The 19,702-nt window shown below is 46.7% G+C and overlaps 1 protein-coding gene across 3 annotated transcripts in view; it reads left to right on the top strand.

The window, feature by feature from the left end:
• LOC147729263 (anoctamin-1-like) overlaps nt 1-19,702 on the top strand; it is a 921,928-nt gene that overhangs the window by 878,533 nt on the left and 23,693 nt on the right. For all 3 annotated transcript variants that reach the window (XM_086959573.1, XM_086959572.1, XM_086959574.1), the window contains one exon: nt 4,441-4,493. In XM_086959573.1, coding sequence (XP_086815699.1) covers nt 4,441-4,493 — 53 coding nt within the window. The remainder of the gene's footprint in view (nt 1-4,440; nt 4,494-19,702) is intronic.

Genomic DNA, 19,702 nt, shown 5'->3' with positions numbered 1-19,702 from the left:
CCCAAAAGGCGATCATTATCGACAGGTTAAGCAATACCCAGCAGCTAACACTACAGCACGCAATGGGGGGGGGGGGGGGGGGGTCATTCTGGTGCAGAGGGGCAGCCGTGGGGCTAAAATCACACGCAGGACTGTACTTCTTACAAAAAACAATTATTTAATGCAGAACAATGAATTATCGCTGCAGCACACTGTCTTCTGTGCACTCCAGCCCATGGCAGAGCAAGTCATGCTATGGAGAGACGTGGGGCCTAATGCACTGCGTAATAACAATAGTAATAAGCGCAAAAAAAACAAAATACTTGCAGCTAGCTATATAATAAAACAGCAAAATAACATAATTATTATTGCTATAAATTACTATCAATTAGCTCCGAAGTGTAAAAATAAAAACTGTGTTCAGATGGTGCTACCGGGTGGCGCTGCAGCAGGCCACGGGTCACTGTTCCTTTGCACAACCCGTGTTATGGGAACCGCGCCTTTTAGGGGCCCCAAGAAGGGATCTAAGTGCACAAGACACCAGTGAGGTCCTTATTCAAATGTGCGCAGGAAGCTGTACTTTCAGTGCCTTAAGTAACGTGTAAGAGGTTTGTGACACTTTGTAAAAATGTTCATGCTACCTGCCTACATGTCCACGTGCCACTGCCTTCAACCTTAACAAAACTAAGTGTTCCGATTTAGTCCTTACTGTCCTCTGGCTATGAGCACCAGACATATTACTAAAGGTCGTTTTTTGATCGACCTCGGAAGGATGAAAGCGGAGTCGAATCCATGGAATTCGCAAACACCGACGTCTGCAGCATGTGTGGCAAACCACAGAGCACCCTTTCCAAGTGCATTGGTGCCTGTTAGTGCCTCTTCCACTCGAGATGCGCGAGGCAGTGATGCCCCCCCCCCTCCCATTCCCCTCCCTCCCCCCAAGGACTTCCTTCTAGGCACGCGTTGCTACCTGCAGCCAGAAGACCACCCAAGACACTCACAGTGGTAGTGTCACGTGTGTGGGGGAAGGGACATTAAATCATAAATGGTCCCAGGAAGCACAGCAGTGTCAGATGCACACTTTGCATCCACCGCAAAAACAAACACTCAGCGCTCCCCCCTTCCCAGCTACAAAGTCGTGATTCCTCGGCGATGAGTCACCCTGGCTGTGAAATCCTCCAAAACCAGCCTATCGCCCAAGAATGTTCCACATTCCTCTCACAGGTCCTGGGCACAGCTGCTGGGGCGCGGCCCGCTAGCCATCTGTGACCCCCTCGGTCCAGCCCCAACGGCCCCTGCCCTGACACGACTCCCCTGAATGTGGTGGCCGATTGCCCCCCCCCCCCCCCCTCCACGTCTTGACTGTGGTCCCATAAGCTGGGTGTGGGAGCTCCGTGGCAGAGGATAGTTTCAGCAGGGCCGGTTTCATTTTTCATCTTCTTGAACATGATCAAAATTAAATCCACTGAGTTGGGTAATTACAGCAAAAACACAGCCCTCATTTTATCAGTTTCAGAACGGTGAAAAAGTGAATAGGCCATGCTTTATTTCCAGAGTTTGGACTTCAGTTCACACAGATGCATATACCTCTTGAATTTCAATTTCCCAGTCTCCCCAAAAGCACGCAGACTCAGAAGGGGTCCAGGCCAACACACCCCATTTATGACAGACCTGAGGCATGCTGGGATAGCGTGCTGTCAAGGGTCCGTGGTGCCTTCAGCCACTCCTGGCTTGATATCCAACAGTACTATCTATGCTCAGACTTTCAACCCGTCGTACAATGTTAAAAACAAACTACAAGTCCCAGAATGCAACCTGTCACTGGCTGAGAAACGAGGACTGCAGACCTTTTGCACACTCATCTGTCGTGCGTTTCCCTGTTGTATCCCTCCAGCACTCTGCACCCACTGTCGCAGGGCCATCTTCTCTGTCCTGCACCTCCTCTGCCGCCCCCTTTCCCCCCCCAGACTTGCAGGCAGGTCAGCGCTTGTATGGTACACAGATACACATGATCGGTCCATTGACAGGTATGCGGCTAAGCACCCATGAATGGCCAAGCTGTATATTGGTTGTTTCATAATCAGTCATTTTTAGCCAAAGCAATAATTCCAAACATGCCGGTTTGGGAGAGGGGGCGGGGAGGCGTTGCCTTTCATACTTCACTGCACACTTTAAACTGCACTGCAAGTCACTTTAGAACCATGCATCCTTGTCCTGCAAAGCTGGGCGCAGACAGTTCTGAACAACCGCTGACGGTGCACATTATACATTTAAACATATAGAATTGCATACAGTAAATACATATTTGTCGCATGCACGTGCAGCCTGCTTTGGAGGAGAAAGGAGATCGCAAAACTGAAAGCGATCGGAAAAACAGGTCAAATACCGCTGCTTCCTGAAACAAGTGTCTACATCTACAGTGTTGAGAGCCGAATAACTAGGGAAATAATAAATGCAAAATTAAAACAAAACACTTACATCGTCCTCGCGCGCTCCGTGGACGGCCGCAGCCCCGGGTCTGCCTCGGCCGGTCCTGCAGTAAGGGGCACGGCGCATGCGTAAGCCCGAAACCTTCAATGGGGCACGGCGCATGCGCAAACAGCGGGAGGAATACCTAGCGTCTCAGCTTCCGAGGAGGACAGCGCGTTCGCGTGCGCGTGGCCGGCTCAAATCGCCTTGCGCGCGGCCAGGACTGTCCTCCTGGGAAGCGGAGCCGCTAACATAAGGTCTCTGGCGAGAGCGAGCTTCGCTCGCTTCTAGCCGAGACCTAAAAAAGTGCACTCTTTGCACTTTTACTACTAGGGAGTTGGCCGTTTTAAAACTGATTCACAAGGGCATGTGAGCGCATGTAAAGGAGTGCTTCTTCCTTCCAGTAAGCTTAAATGCGTTTGTGAATCACCCCCTGCGCTGTTTCCTGAGGCACGTCCCTTAGGGTGGTTTGTTGAACTCTTCGGGTAGCGTCTGCCAGCTGCCTAGGGCTGGTGCCAGGGAGATTAGGCACTGTGAGTGCTGTGTTTATAGAAATCATCTCGGGGTTTAGCCTGTCTCTTAAGTAAGATTACTCCTTCCGGGTCAGTAATGAAGGATGACACTAGCTAGACAGGCTTAACACTAACTCTTCCTGGTAAATCTTTATCTCGGAAAAGTATTCTTTCAGAAAGAACTGAAGGGTGAAAAGGTGTGGATGCAATGTCCACGCAAACAGCCCTTCCCAGGAAACCTCAAGAGATATCAGACGACTTTGGATATGTTCTTGTCTGCCTGCTACTCAGTTGGAAAATCAGTGTTTACCTCTTGATGAAAAGGCCGAGTTCAGCCTCAAAACCCTAAGTCATAGGTTGAGCAGGCTCTGTCATTTGTTTCTAGGGGATGACCTGGTGGAACATTTCCACTCCTCGAAATTGCTCCCATGGACCTTCTGTGGATTTTGGTTACTGATGCTGGTCAGCCAGAAATGCTGGCCTGGTCTTTGTTCGAATGGTTTTCTCCTTTTTTAGGGGGAGAACCCCAAAGAAAAGTTTCCCTGTTCTCTCTGCCGGTGGAAGGTGATGGGAAAAGGCAAGTAGGATTCGGGAGAGGGTTGGAGTGGCAGATGTTTGGGCCGGCTTTACCTGTCGGAGGGGTGGGGGGGGTGCCTTTTGTGCTCCCCCTAGACTGCTCCTGGGATTTAGTAGGGCCAGGCTGTGCAGCTGGGTCTGGTGTCTCCTTGCCTGGAAGTATCAGGTCTGCAGTTTGATGATAAAATACGTTTTTTCTGGAAGCTCTTGATATTGAGAATAGCTGCATTTTAATAAAATTTTGCGCTGAGCAATCACTTCAGGTGATATTCCACCACCTATGTGGTGGACCACAGTAATTGTTTGCCTTTTCACAGCCCACGGTGAGGGGGCTTGTGCTATGAAGCCACAGAGGCTTGTGATCTGACACACACCAGTTATTGCCGTCATATGCCAGAAACTTCTACAAAATACTGCACATGCACGCATGCACACACGCGCATTGATACAGACATACAAACGCAGACCTATACTCCAGACACACACACTTTTTAAAGCACCACGTCAGGTCCTCAAGTTGTTAAACCCCTACTTTCCCTTACCTCTCCTAGCCTTGTACTGGCCACAGTACTGATAAGTCTTTGCCTGCTGCTGCTCCTGTGTGTGATGTCAGCCCAGCAGAGTGTGGGCCAAGAATCACATCTTATATCATGCCCACATAGGGCTGTCTGTAGCATTGACTCGGGAAGTAAATAGCTCTCCTTCTGGTCTTGAGGTCCGCCAGCATCAATACCAGCTGTAGGTGGGTTTTATATCGGAATACAGGGATCAGCGAAGTACCACCGCTCCGCGTTACATGTGGGTAACATTACTTTCCTGATGTAGAAGTATAGATTTTGTGCAGGTGATGAACACTTTGCCGGGCCATTGTCCTTGTCTATAAAAATTTCATTTTCTTTTTTAGGCATTTGGTACAATATCTTACGAGGAATAGGAAAGCTGGCTGTCATTATAAATGTAAGAGTTTCCTGAATATTTTATGAAATAGCAATTTTTATACTTGTCTTTTTTTAAATGGATATGGGTTAAGCTATGTATGGTTAATAATGTGGGTGAATGAGTAATGCAGTGTGTGATTGAATGTAGATTTTGTATTGTTTTGTTGGTACTGTAAATATATTAGTGTGGACAAATGTGGTGGCATTCGTAAAACTAGATTAAAATATCAGGTACATTAAACATGTTAATTGTTTTCGTTCCCATAACTAGCAGTGGCTATCTTAAATCAGCCCTTCTCATGGAATACCCAGACTATAAATTGGACCTGTGTCTTTGGCAAATTTATTCAGTACTTGCTCTGGCAACAGGGCCACCAATATCATATATTGTTGTAATTGATGTGCACAGTGTAGTGTACTGGCCATCCAGCATAGTGTGCTCAGCACCTTCTGCTAAATTCTGTGTACAGCCTACAAGTCACAGGTTCAAATCCTTGTAGATCCAAAGATCCTTCCATCCTATGAGGGAGAGGGGGCACTGTTGGGAGGGCCTGAAATTTATAATGGAAGGCAAAGAAAATAATAATCCGAAATTTGACGGTGTTTCTGGTGATCCAGTTGATAAGAAGTACCAATTTGTAGTCTCTCTAAATTATGGACACAAATATTGTCCACACAAAAAAAGTTTTCCTGCTTTTTTTCCAGGACCAGAAACGTGCTGACTATCCTTTTAGGGAATGCTACACGCTTCTAATAAGCCCCAAAGTTCTGTGTTTTCAATGGGACCCATTTTCACCTCACCTCACTCTCTGCCCATGAGCCAGAAACTATGGGGTATTTTAGCAACAAATAGCGATAGTTATCACTAAATGAGCTTAGCGATTATTATTTTTTATCGCCGCGCATCGCCGGATTTTTTCGCAGAGGTAACGTGCTATTAGCAACATTTATCTCCAATGCGATAAAATATACAGCGGCTCAATGCTTAAATACCGCTGGAAATCTAGCGATATTCAGGCATCATCGCCAATAGGGTCTTAACCTGAATATCCACCTCCCATTGGATATACAGGTTAAGAAGTGGTCTGAGCAGGCGTTATTCGCGCTTAGTGCAATTTTTTTTATTGCTTCGCCTGCGTTGATAATAGGCGATAGCGATGTGGGCGACTGCTTTTAGTCACTAACATGTCATTAGCGATAAATATTGCTGACATGCAAAGCGGGCCCCAAACCGGTCGCCTACAAGTTGCTAATAGGGTGATAAAATTATTGCTGCTTGAGCGGGAAATAGTCCCGCTACAGCAGCGATAATGCCCTTGATAATATGCCCCTATGTATTTTCTCTTCAAGTAATCTCCTTTTACTTTTTATGCTAGATACCTCATCCATAGATGCACAGCTGCAAGACATTGGCCGTGCTATAACATTTCTTTTGTGGGGTGAAACGAAAATGTTAAATATGTCACTGAGATTTTTAGAACAGCACAGTAAACTTTACAGTGTCTAGCAGGTGTGTTTAGAAGTTATTTACCTCAAAGAAACTTTACTTTGCTTTAATTTCAGTAGCATCTAGATTGATCTGGTAACAAATTATACATACACACACACACAAACAGGCCAATCATTACACATACCTATAACTTACTAGTTTAGCATATATTGACCTAAATGTTGCATTTGAGACCAAAATATCAGCCTCTATGGGGTTGATAATGAGTTTGGCGGACAATAGGACCACTGAACCAGTGGTGGCAGTACGACCATTGCCAAACTGTGAGCCCGCCCGCAGTATTACGACTGTGGGGGTTGGACCGCCACAGGAGCGCTGCGATCTCCAGGGATCCTAGATCCTGCGATGTATAGGCAGCGGTTAAAGGCAGAAATATTCTGGTGGTGCCTCAGTTGCACCACTGAGCATATTTCGAGTTTCCTCACCAGCCCGCCATGAAAAGAGTGGCAGTGAGGCAGCCTGCAGCCTTTGGACCCAGGGGGTGCATGGGGGGGCACACATGCAGGAAGGTGAAGTCAGCGCTCTGAGAGTGGTGGTCTGTATGTCAGGTTCTTCAAAAAGCAAGACAGACTGCCATTATCAAACTGCCACAGGCCTCCCACCAGACCAGGATATAACTCTTAATCTGGCAGGCGGTGACACCTTTGGCAGTCCCCTTTCGCTGCCAAAGGGCAGTCCTACAGCAGACACTGTCCAGTGTAGGACCGCCAAACCCGTAATCTGGCCCATCGTCTTGTGCAAGAAGTGTGCAAATTTGTAGTTGAATGCTGATTATCTGGTCTGTAATTCATGAGAAATATTGTGCCTTTTTCAGACAGAGTAATTCATGTAGTTGCTTTTCACTAGGAAGAAGAGCACATCCATAACCACAAGTAAACACACAAACAAGTATAGTTCTTCTGTTATCAGTAACAGCAAAATGATGGAGGTTTTCGGCCACTGAACAATACGCTAATCTTGAAACCATTTTCATGAACACACCGGTACCATCAGCTTAGTTGCCCTAACTCTAGGATTAGTTGAAAGACATCCACTGAAATAGCCACCCACATACATTGCGAATGCTCACCCATGCCAGCACCTGGGCTGACCTAGAAAAGTGCAGTAATGCACCGTACAAGTGTAGCTACAAGAAGAACCTGAAACTGTGGTCTTGACCATTCAAATGATGAATCAGTCTACGTAGAGGATCCACAAACCTACACTTCCACTAAGGTGCCGCACCGAAGGAGACAACCTCAAAAGCTCTTCAACCATCAGACAGTAGCATGACAAGCCCCATCTCGGAACACACCTGAAGGGATATTCCAAAATACCACACAACAGCAGATGCAACTCCGTATAGACGGTTTGTCCAGTGTCACCTCATTGGAAGATCATGGGTGGGCAAACCCAACCGCTGATTTATCCAAAGAAAACCTAAGAGGATGTCATGGCAACCACCTGCATGGATAGGGAGAAGCCTCATTTTTCTGCAACAATGCGAGTTCTCTCTCTTAAAAGAGGTTTCCCCTCTGTACTTTGTCTACATTGGTATATCCCGCTCTCTCCTTTGCCGGATGTGTGGAATGTTTAAAGGATTGTTAGTCTCCCGTGAGGTTGTGCTGAACCGAGTTATGGCTGCCAGTTAAGGTTAGACACAGCGAGACGCGGTTGTGTTTTGGGCCACTCCCTCATTTTGGGCATGGAACACCACTCTCTGTGGTAGGAACAAAAAGGGAATAGGCAGGAAGATTGGGCTCACCCTTCTGTCCTGCTCAGTTGTAAGGAGGTAACATCAGTGAATAGCATGCATGCCTGTACTAAGCATGTGTTTACCCTGGGGAAATTACAGCTTCCTGCGGGAAAGTTACCCAAAACCGCCTAACTACAAACCAAGCCCTCTGTCTGTGAAATATATGACACTGCTGAGCAATATTTGCATTTTATATTTTATGTTTTATTGTACCAGCATATCACACGTATTTGTTCACACATGGCTACAATTGCATTAACACGCATGGACATGATCAAATTCTTATTACCTGTATTTCTAATCAATAAAATGAGATATTTAGCACTTCTGTAATGGTAAAACGAAACTGCGGAAGACGTCAGTCTCTTATTTTAAGTTTTTATTATAAGTTATAACAGTGGTGCACTGTAAGAGCCAGACTGTCCTAGAATAATTCCAGACTCTCTAAAAAGCCTCGGGCAGATTTACAATAAAGTGACGCATCTGTAGAGATGCGTCACTTTCCCTGAACCACCCTGGGAAACCCTTGTGGCACCATGGAGGCGCCGTATTTATAATACGATGCACTATTGCGCAAGGATTGACAGAAAAGTCTGAAATTCTGACTCAACTGTTAGGGCAAATGTTACGTGTCGCAAGCACGACGCAACTCCAGCAATGAATTTTGAGGCCTACTCCCACTACACTGCGTAACTCCTAACACCTGCTACAAGCATGCATAAGGTTTTGACGCAGTGGCGTCCTAGAAGTGACACAGTGAAATCTGCTTCACTTTTCCAAGGCTTTCCTGCGTGTGAACGCCCAGCCTGCATACATTATACCTGACACAGATATAATGTGACACAGGGCTTTACAACAGGATGCATCTCCCTAGAAGTGTCTCGTTGTAAATTAGCTGCACTTTTCAAGCTGCCTCTGCGTCACAAAAGTGATGCAACGGCGGCGCAAAAGTGTTTGAAGGTGCTTGTAAACCTGCCCTCTATTGCTTCTGTAAATCCAGTGTGGCGGGAGTAGTGCCATTCAGTGACAGTCTTTGCAAGGCTACTTTTGACATCTGCCTGACTCTGCCCAACCCTACCTGCACCGACCTCCTCGCGGATTACCCTCTCTGTATAAGCCATAGTGTGTATTCGCATATTTATCATCCTGGGCTTTGATTTATTATTATAGTACCACACCATTATTTTCCATTTAATAACTGGACATCGTATGTACAGAAGCCGGAATTAGTGAAACAAAAAAAGGAGGGACTACAGTCACGTGAACGATTCAGCCTTTCATCCTTTTGTGTAGATAAAAAAAGTAAAATTTCCGTGACCTATTACACAAACACCACAATATAACTCCGGCTTGTGGCGTACCAGAAAAACACTTAAGTATTGTTGTGATAAATGTTATTATCGTTATGAAATGTTATTTTTCCATATGGATATTGTTGTTACGCCATATCTGGGATCCCTAACGCCACACATACGTCTCTCAGTGCATGGCGAAACAGCTCGTGCCAGCAGAGTGCCCCTGCGTTCACACCTCCAGTTGTCTCCCTGCCTTCACACCTCCCTCCGGCATGGAAAGAGTTATTTCTTCGAAAAGTGCTAATTTGCCGCGCGCGTGCCTGGGAGCGCTGATTAGCGCGTGCAGAATTGTCTGGGGAGCTGTGATAAGTGGCGCCCGGGGAGCCTCCCTGCTGTTTGCCACTTCGTGATCTCGTGCCAGCAGCCGGGCTCCTCCAGTTGTGAACGCGAATAACACAGCGGCGCTCCACCTGTTACAATTAGGGCTCATTATAGGGGGGGAGCCACTGCGGGGGAGCCCTGAAAACATGAGCCACCGGGAGGGCACAGCAGCTGCCATCTGCTGTGCGTGCAGCACGGAGAAGGGGGGTAGCGCCTCGTTACTTTTGTGGTGAGCTGCCAAGACCAGTGACAGCAGCAGTGGTCCGGGCTTTACGATACAAAACCAAGTTTACATCACCATATAACGATTTTCTTCTGTATTGTTTGTATTTTTATAAAAACCCTAAATAAAAAAAAATGTGTGGCTTCCTGGAGAAACTCTATGGAACATTTAGCCAGTGCATGCCCTGGGTGGTTCTCTCACTCCTGGGTGGACCCTATGTTCATTATCCTGCCTCTCTGTACCACACAAGGCGCGTATTGCACCTCTGTCACCACTGCATGGGCGCTAGGGGCATGTGGCCAGGTTGCCTGTAGTGACATTTTTTTAGCTGCTTTGTCATTCATGGAGACGGGATAGAGGTGTTTACTAGTTGGATGGTATGCCTTGGTGAGCTCTAGGGATATTTATCCTGACTGCCTGTACCCTACCAGCACTTAGCCCCAGCCACTAGCCCCAGCCACTAGCGCATCAAGGATGCGGGGCACATTATCAGAGACAGTGAGACAGGGACTCAGGAGCACTTCTTACAAGCACTTAGTCCAGCAGGGAGCATAAGGGAAAGCATAAGACCAGCCGACTCCACAGTAAACAAAAGGGTGGGAGGGGTAGACCTGCCCACCAGGGAAGCACCGTCCTGCTCCCTGAAAGGAGCAGGCACACCCTAGCCACAAGCCCAGCGGGGTGCCAGTAAAGTGTGGGCCAAACATTGGAATCAGGACCACACAGCCCACAGCAAACCTAGCAGGAGACCGGGATACACAGCTCCATGAAAGAGGGCGAGCGAGCTCACCTGTGTTAAAGCCCACAATCAGCCCAAATCCCAGGACAAAGCGGGGCGCTGCACACCTGTACACCATTGAAAGGGCTTCAGTGTTGTGCAAAGAGAAGGGTCACATGTACCAGAAGCCTAGCACAGAGCACACTGGGGCGCCACATCACTCCCTGCAGCCCAGGGGTGATTCTAATACCACCACAGAGGTCCTGAGCATCGCCAGCATCGCCAGTCTTGATATGTTTGCCTACCTTGTAAAGCGCTATGATACTCTTGGGTCCAGTAGCGCTATATAAAACTTTTTAAATAAATAAAATAGATAAATAAAAACCCAACATTGTTCATTAAAACGATTAAGGAGCACTGTAGCACATGCCAAGCACCAGCAGTTCACCACATTGTCTTTACAGAGGCAAGCATGGGAAGGCTAAGACACTATCACCAGTAAGAGACACTGATAAATGGCACACCGATAAGCCCCAAGCCCAGCAGGGAGCACAGCATCGACCTAAGCCCAGCCCCCAACCAAGAAAGAAGAAATTGGCACTCACTTGTGCTAAAGGCTAAGGGACTCCCGTGCTGCACAGTGGACTGGTACAATATTTACCCCAGCCAAGAAGGGAGCAAAAATGGAAAGCCTACAAGCAGCCCTGCCAGCCTGCAGGAGAGTCCACATTAAACAACAAAAGAAGCTGACCAAATTCTCCAGAAAAGGAACCACTACCGTAAACCTCAGACACAGAAGGCGGCTAGGAGAGTTCAGACCAAACACAGGTACCAGTACCATACAGCCCCAAGAAAACCTAGGAAGGGGGTGGGGTGCACATAATTGTAAAAGAAAGTAGGTGACAAGCCCAGCATGGACCTAGGAAGCTACACAAAGTATGTAACGCTATCCATAACATGCAGAAAAGACCCACAGGAGCAGCCATCCAGACACAGAAAGAACAATCTGACAAGCTTTCAAAAAGACAAAAGAGAAAGTTTCTGGGTAGAGGTGTCCATTATAGGCATCCCTGGAGGGCACACATTTTATTTTTTATTTTTTATATTCGCAGGAGGGAGGGAATTACTCTCCAGACTTGGACAAGGGAGTAAAGAGGAGGAAATGGTATTCCTGAGGAGGGGCTATGCATGAATGACTCTGTGGAAGAAGCAAGTAAGATTGCAGAGTTCGCTTTTTTGCCTACTGCTGAGATCTGTGTGTGACCTACAATTTCCAGTATTAAATTCGAGTCATTCCTTCTTAGGTTGATGTGTATAATGTTTATCTGGTTGATAGGAACATTTGTTATCATACTGTCTAGTTGCAGCAGTGTATTAGCACTGTATTCAATTAATCAATCAATATTTGTTAAGTGTGACTACTCACCTGTCAGGGTCGATATGTGCCTTCATCCCGTCGTGGTAGTTGTTTCTGGTAATTGTGGGCTCCTTGGTGAGGGAGACAATGTTGAGTCCGTTGTTCCTGACTATAGCTGGAAGCGGAGCCGTGTAGATGTTGAAGAGGGTGGGACTCAGAGAAGAACCCTGGAGGACTCCATAGCCGATTTCTGTGGGTTCTGAGATGAACGGTGGTAGTCTGACTCGCTGTGTTCTACCGGTGAGGAATGAATAGATCCAGTCAAGTGCTTTGTTGCGGTTGCCAGAGTTGTGGAGTCTTGTGCTTTGGGTGTGGTGGGAGATGGTGTTGAAGACAGCCGAGAGGTCCAAGAGGATGAGGGCTGCAGTTTTTCCCTGGTCAAGGAGGGAGCGGATGTCGTCGTTGGAGGCTGGGAGGGCGGTCTCGGTGCTATGGTTGCCTTGGAAGCCAGATTAAGAGGGTCTAAGATGTGGGTGGTTTTTATGAACTCAGATTTGGGCTTTGAAGGACTGCTCAATGATCATGGCTGGAAAGGGTAGCAGGGAGATGGGTTTGAGATTCTTGAGGTATGTCAGGTCGGAGGATGGTCTCATCAGCGGGGGTTGATCTTGGCATGTTTCCAGTCAACGGGGAAGATGGCGGTCTCAATGGAGCAGTTGTGTTGCAGTGTAGTATGGGTGCGATGTTGGTGGTGGCTCTGTGGAATATGTGGTGCTGGCAGGGGTCCGAGGGTGCTCCGGATTGAATGCTTTTCATGGTCTTGAGAGTCATCCATGGTGAGCGGGATCTAATTGAGCAGGATCTGTTGGAGGGGTGGCGTCGTCAAGTGTGGTGGTGGCAGGAGTGATGGGCTGGTCTTGGTTGTCAAAGCTGTCGTTAATCTGCTTGGCCTTGTGTTGGTTGTAGTAGGTGCTGATCTTGTTGCAGAGTTTAGAGATGTTGGGACTTCCATGGTCTCGCTGTTGGGTTTGGCGAAGTACTTAACAATGGCGAAGAATTCCTTGCTGTTGTGTACGTTGGCATTTATTCTGTCTTGGATAACAGTTTTCTTTGTAATTTTGAGGAGGTGGTGTGTGGTGACAGCAGCTTTGAGGGCTACATGTGCTTCCGAGGTTTTGTTGTTTTGATGTCCTTCATCTGTTCTCGAGCCGTCTCCATGTGCGTCTGGACTCGCGGAGGGTTGCAGTGAACCCACTTGCTTTCTTGGGGTGTTGCTAGCCAGGTGCAGTCTTGAGGGGTGCCAGCACATCAGAACAGTTTGAGATCCATTGGTGGAAGTTGGGTGCTGAGGTATTGGCGTCTGTGGTTGTCGGCGGTGTGGTTGTGCTGAGGGATGTGTGAGATGTTCTTCTGTGTAAGATGCAGCTAAATCGGTCGTGTGCGGGAGTGCTAGGACCAGGAGTGCGTAGGTGGTAGAGGTTGCAGCTACAGTTTTGGCAGGAGAGAGTTCCTTGGCCTTGTTTCGGAGATGCAAGGTGGCAGGGAACATGGCATCCTGTGTTGAGGGCAAGGAGGGTGCTGGCGTTGTATCCGTGGTAGGTCCAAGGTCCATGGCAGTGGACATGGTCCAGGTACATATGAGGGCAGACAGGCTTATCTTTGGCAAATGACAAGCATTGTCTTTAATTTGTGTCAATCTTGCCCTAGTTCTGCCGAATCTATGGATGAGAAATATATCGTCTTATTCCAATAATAATAGGTTTGGGCAAAATGTATACTATTGTGACAAAATTTGCAAAACTCATGACAATATCATAGTAAGTTTCATGGAACTTTTTAAAGCAAGACTTCACTTGCGTTCAAACATCTTAATAGATTGTAGTTGGATATTTGTTTGTACAGAAAATGTCTTCGCTAAGGGACATTTTCTGCTGGAACCAATCTAGTGCCGATACCGTTACAATATTTTTTATGCAAGGTATTCCATTGCTTAAAAATAGGTGTACAAGCAGGCAAACGATATTTCACTATGAAACTATTTTGTGAAATTTTCACGAAATTCTCTGCAGTTTCACTGTTAAAGACCATTTAGAACACCCTTATGAAACTTCACTAACATTTGGCTTGACTGTTGGTATATCAAACCTAGAAATTTGCATTCAGAGAGGGAGACTGGCCCGTGCAGCTGGGACCTAGGAGAGAAGGAATGGTAATGTTTTTTGTTTTACATTTTTCAGTTCACACCCATTTTCAAATCCTTCTAGCACCACTGGGATTGACTGGTAGTTATACATGAAAATGTACAGTCCAATAGATCTTTATGTGAAGACTAAGATAAGTAACTGATAACCAGACAAACTGTCACCTACATTTCTTTGTCTCTTTCTCCACACCCACTGGCATGAAGTGAAGGTGCTTAGGCTTTGCATTAGTTGGAGTAGGCACTGGATTGAGAGCACTCTCAATAATGAGCTTGCCAATCTGCTCAGAAGGATGAGACTGAAGTTCCAGCTTTATGCATGCTAATTCTAGCTGAATGATATGCATGTGTAGCATTAATGTTGTGTTTAGATTTATTTACGAAGGCAAAATATAGCAATTGTAGCAGGGAATTGGCTGGGTGAGTATGATGGGATTTGCAGAGGATCAAATCATGACTAAACATCATTGACAAGGATTTCATTTACACTAATGCTGTTTTCTAAGTTTTCCAGCATTCATTGCTACTGAACCTCTGTGATTCTCAATTAATATCTTGATTTCCACAACTGGTGTCTGCGCCCCAATGCTAAGGTGCATATCCCACAAATCACTTATGGATGAATCGAAAGTTGTGTGTTTTGGTTCTGATGGATAACCACAAATGCTACATCTTGTGTATATCTCCAGGTGCTAGACTAGATCTATAAAACTCAAAAACAATGCATCTGGGTGCGGGTAGATGGCATTGAGTGACTATGCTTTGGTGACTTTCTGCTCCGCAGTCATCCGAAAATCTCATATAAGCGCCACCCAATCACGCTGATATCAGTGTTTTACTTTCTGCCCCTGCATACACGAAACATAGCTCAGCTTTTCTGTTTTCTCACTCTGTGAATTGATTTTTTTCTTTCAAAATTTTCCAGTGTGACAGTGCAACATGTCACCCCCCACACACACATACCCACCCACTCACCTGCCCAAGACTACAGAATTTAAGCCTAGCGGGGACTGCCCAAACAGATGTTGTTGTGTTTTTGTTTGCGTTTAACGCACGACTCCTAGGTCTACAATGACTGCAACCAGATGAATCCGAAGACCATCTGCCCTTTATAATGTGTGTCCCTTGACCAAGCTTTAGGTTCAGCACCAGCATCAGCGCCTAATTCAGTTTCAGTACTGAACCTGTGCCAGTTACACATTTGTTGACATGGGCACTGATGCCACCTGGCTTTGGGAAACTGGGTTCTAGTTTCAGTAACCTCCACACACATTTTTTGTCTGGTATGGGGTGCAGCTTTGACTGAGGTGTACTAGGTCCCTGCTAACCAGATACACAGTACTAGTGTTCTTTCCCTAAAACTGCACAGCAGTTGGCACAGCTATAGCAATCCCTATAAGTCCCTAGTAAATGCAACCCCTGGTACCTAGGGCTTGGGACGGAAGAGGGTGCTCTAGGGCTGCAGCACAAATGGTGGCACCCTAGTGACCCATCACCAATACAAACTGGCACTGCAGGCTTTGTGTCTTAGTGCAGCGTTAACCCAAGTTTCAACATGGCACACGCCCACACGCTCTACATGAGGTATAGGTAAGTCACCCCTACTGCAGGCCTTACTGCCCTAAGGCAGGGTCCACTATATCACATGTGGGGTGATATCTGCCTGAGGAGATATGACCCCCCGCCCCCCAATCTCGAAGTCCATTCTTGGAAATTGTAAGTGCACAAGAAAGTCATATAGAGTACATGGGCTAGACACCAGTCATTACGAGATTCCCAACACCATGATAGCTTGACTGTACCCATCGGATGTTTGGTACTAAACATCTCATCTTAATTAATCCACACTGATGCCAGTGTTGGATTTCTTAATAAATACACACAGAGGACACCTCAAAGAGGGCCCTGAAAATCTAATGAACACTAGTGTGGTCTCGAACTAGTTTTAGCCAGCCTGCAATCACCAGGCATGTGTCTGATATCATGGGGTGAGAGCCTTTGTTCTCAGCGGGCAGGAACAACACCTGCTGTGGAAAGAGATGCTTCACACCTCCTCCAGGCCGGAATGGCATTCCAACAAAGGTAGCTTCACAGGTGATGCTGCCTTTGAAATATAGCACAGGCTTCTCCAGATAGTGGAGGTTGTCAAACCACGTCCTGCTCCACATTTGGCCGGAGGACAGGTGGGAAAATTTGTTAAATTAGGTAGTGTACCCACATTCAGCCAGCACCACCCCTAAGTTGGGGTAGGTGATGAGGACCCCTCTTTTCAGTTTTCTACACCTTGTTTGAGAGGTAATTTGCCAATTATAGTCAGCATTGTGCCCGCTCCCCATAGGAAGAAGTCACATAGAGTGTGTAGACCGCCTAAAGATAGGTAGACAATTGGCTAACATGTCTACCCTTGTAACAACCCAAATTTTACTATTTAAGTGGCACATCTGGACCTTGAACTGTAGATTCCTAATGGCATAAGAAGAAGAACAGAAGAGCCGAAAAAGCAAAGAAGAAGCAGCTGACTTGGCCCCAGCTTAGCCGGCCTGATTGCATCCTTCATCTATTACTGCACCAAAGTCGACTTGTCCTGCAGCTGTGACTCCAAAATCCTGGGTAGACGGCCTGCCTTGGAAAAAAAACACGTCTCCTGTGGAGTATGGAGCGGCCCCCATGCATGTTGCAGGCACCTAAGAACCGCTGCAAGGCCTCCGTACTTCTAAAAAGCTGACACCAGAAATCACCACTGCACCCATCGCTCCAAGCCTGAGTTGAAGGCTACCAATGGAGCTAGTGTTGTCCCTTAGCTCAGCAGAGACACAGCGTACCTTGGACTTGCCACTGTGAACTTCCTGACGCCACCTGCAACCTCATTGTACAGGCTCCCCTCAACTGCGACCGCTCCCGGTGACAAAAACATGGTCCTTAAGGAATCTACTGCAACAGTCGCCCATGGGCCCTTTAGAAGGTGCCTTCACATCCTTTGATATCATAAGGGTAGAGCACTCTTGCTGGTGCACCTCTGCACCCGGACGCCACAGAGCCTCCCGAAGTGTTCTGTTGATTCTGGCTTGACTCACCAGAAGTCCAGAAGATTGGTCCCATAAGTCGCTGCGTGTGTTTTTCCTGCATAGCTTTACATTATGCGGAAGGCTTTTAATTCAAGTATCAAAAAACACTGACAATCTCCTGATGCTGAAAAACACACTTCTGCACCCGGACACCCCAGTGCCTCTCAGGGTTTCCTGTTGGTGCTGCCTTGGACCTTGCCCCATACTCAACTCAAGTCCTAGGGAAGGGTCCTGTTGTTGTTAAATGACCGTATGCAGCATATGTTTTCTACATAGCTTAACATCATTGTAAAGCGTTTTAATGACAATTAAAAGTATCAAACAGCTGTTTACTTCAAACCTGCTATCTTAAAAAGTACTTGCTTGTGAATGAAGTTCTTGGTAAAAAAAAATATCATATAAAAATCAGTGTTATTTTTGCAAATTGGTCTCGGATTTGTTCTTGAGTGTGTGTCTCATTAATTGCCTCTGTGAGTAGAAATGCTTTGCACTATCTTCTGATAAGCCTAACTGCTCGCTCACAATACCACAAATAGAGCATTAGTATTATCTACTATTACCTCTGTATACCAAGGAGGGACCAACTCAACTCTCTGCGCAGTGTACTTCATTTTAGTGCACTATATTGAGAGACCGCTTATTACGGCGTCGAATTAGGAGCTGCAACACCTCAGGGTCACCTCACCGCCCACACAACAGACCTCTTAGTCCTTTTGAGATCAGGGCCATTGGCCCAACAGACAATGTTCAGACCATCAGCGGCAGCCTGTGTTCCAAGGCCCTGCCCATCCAGCAACGACCTCAATAATCTCATGAGTGCACCCCACCCTTCATGCCACACAGCCATCTAGTAGGAGGCAGAGTCAGCAAATTCCTTTCAGGGGGGCACAGCATTACATCCGAAAGGTGGAACCTTGACATTTTCCAACTGAGATACAACCTATAATTGCTTTTTGACCCAACACACCTGCCACCTACAACACAAAGCAAACACTAGGAGATGAGGGAAGGAGCGCTGAAACTCTTAAGACATTCCCAGTCACAGATCTGGGTTGAACCATCCTCGTTCTTTAGCTCACTTTGACAAACCAGTTCAGACCCAGCCATATGCAAATCAGTCTTGACCCTGTCCTTCATGTGAACAGTCCAGCTGGAACTGCCAAGCCAGGTCTTCCCTGGACCGTAAACAAGCATCATGGGACCAGTTTTTGGGTAACACCCCTAATCAGCCAGGCTAGCTTGAATCCATTGGCAAAGTGAGCACAGCACCCACGTCTGGGCATACCCTGCCAACTTCGGGCTCTTACTGGTCGGTGCTCTATTTAACTACAGATTCCTCACTGCCCTACCACCTCCCCGTTGTGCGGAATGGCCTCATATATGCAAAAAAGAACTCGGTTCAGGAATCTGCAAACTGTTTCTCATAATTTGCTGACGGTCTCTACGTCTGACGGCATGGACGAGTCATTAAGGTAACTGATGTCTGCGGACTTGGTTAGCACTTACATGTGGCTACACTCGTCACCTCTTGAGTGGAACAGCTTCAGGGTGGAGTCAGACAGCACTGCTTTTGAATTTTCCAGATCACGTCTGGTGTTCGGGGATGTTCCCAATGTGAGGAATCTGTGGTTAGATAGAATATTCCCCAGAAAAAGCATACTGCAATTGGAGTGAGGGATCTAAGGCTGGTCACACCCTGCATTGCTCGGCTGTCATTTCAATATCTGTCGACTCACATGCATTTTGCGGGTATCACTTTCTTTTCATTTCCATCCAAATGTCTGAGACACAAATTGCACTCAGCGATTTTAATGGGGTCACTCTTTTCAAACCTATATCACGCTCCAAATTAGTGTTCATTCTCTATTAATCATAATGGCAGAACCCAATTAAATGCTTGACTTCAGCTGCAATCAAAAGGTTGACAGGTATGAATTTCTTTCCACCTGATACCTGAAAATGAATTTTATTAGTGACATGGGAGCTGCAAAGAACAGTATATGTGAAGTATTATAGTACCGTAGTGCGGTGAATTAGTTATGGAAAAAGTAGGATGATTTAAAAGATAATAGTTTTTTTTTTTTAATGAGTGAGACTCCATTAAAAGAAATTCGATCTTTGCGGATTGCCAAAAGTGAGTTTGTTTTGAGGCAAATAAATTGATACTTTTTATTTTATTTTATTTATTTAATGCGATTTTATATAGCGCAAACTTTACCTTGAAGGTGTCAGAGCGCTTTACATAAGAACCAGTTGCAAAACATAAGGACTAAGGATTACATGCGTTACATAAGATACAATCAGAAAAATTGCAAATGTACAAGATGTAAAGTCCCACAAGGGGAGGCGCTAGGGGGCGCACAGCGGAATGGCTGCCTGAACTGCAGCTCCGCCGGGCGATATCACGCGATGTGATCCATTGCCATTAAAACCCCACCAATCCACCCTGCAAGACCACGTACTAGTGTGGGATAATGTGGAGCACAGCTGGATGTGTGCGGAGGCGGCCGCTTCCCCTTCATCGCGGAGAAACACCGAGATCGCGGTGACTTGCATCCGACTGCCTGACAACATGGCCGGCGGCCGCCTGGAGGTACGTTGCGAGCAGGACGCGAGCGGGAGCGAGAGAGCCGCCTAACCCCAGCATCAGCGCCCATCCACTCACACGGACCACCAGAGCCGGAGAGCATGAGCAACTCGCTGCGAATCTGAGCGATTGCGGCGAAGTCCGCCACCACTCCGCC

The sequence above is a fragment of the Lissotriton vulgaris genome, chromosome 2_2 (assembly GCF_964263255.1).
Source record: "Lissotriton vulgaris chromosome 2_2, aLisVul1.2, whole genome shotgun sequence".
Lineage (NCBI taxonomy): Eukaryota > Metazoa > Chordata > Amphibia > Caudata > Salamandridae > Lissotriton > Lissotriton vulgaris.
This window is presented reverse-complemented; position numbering and strand designations above follow the sequence as displayed.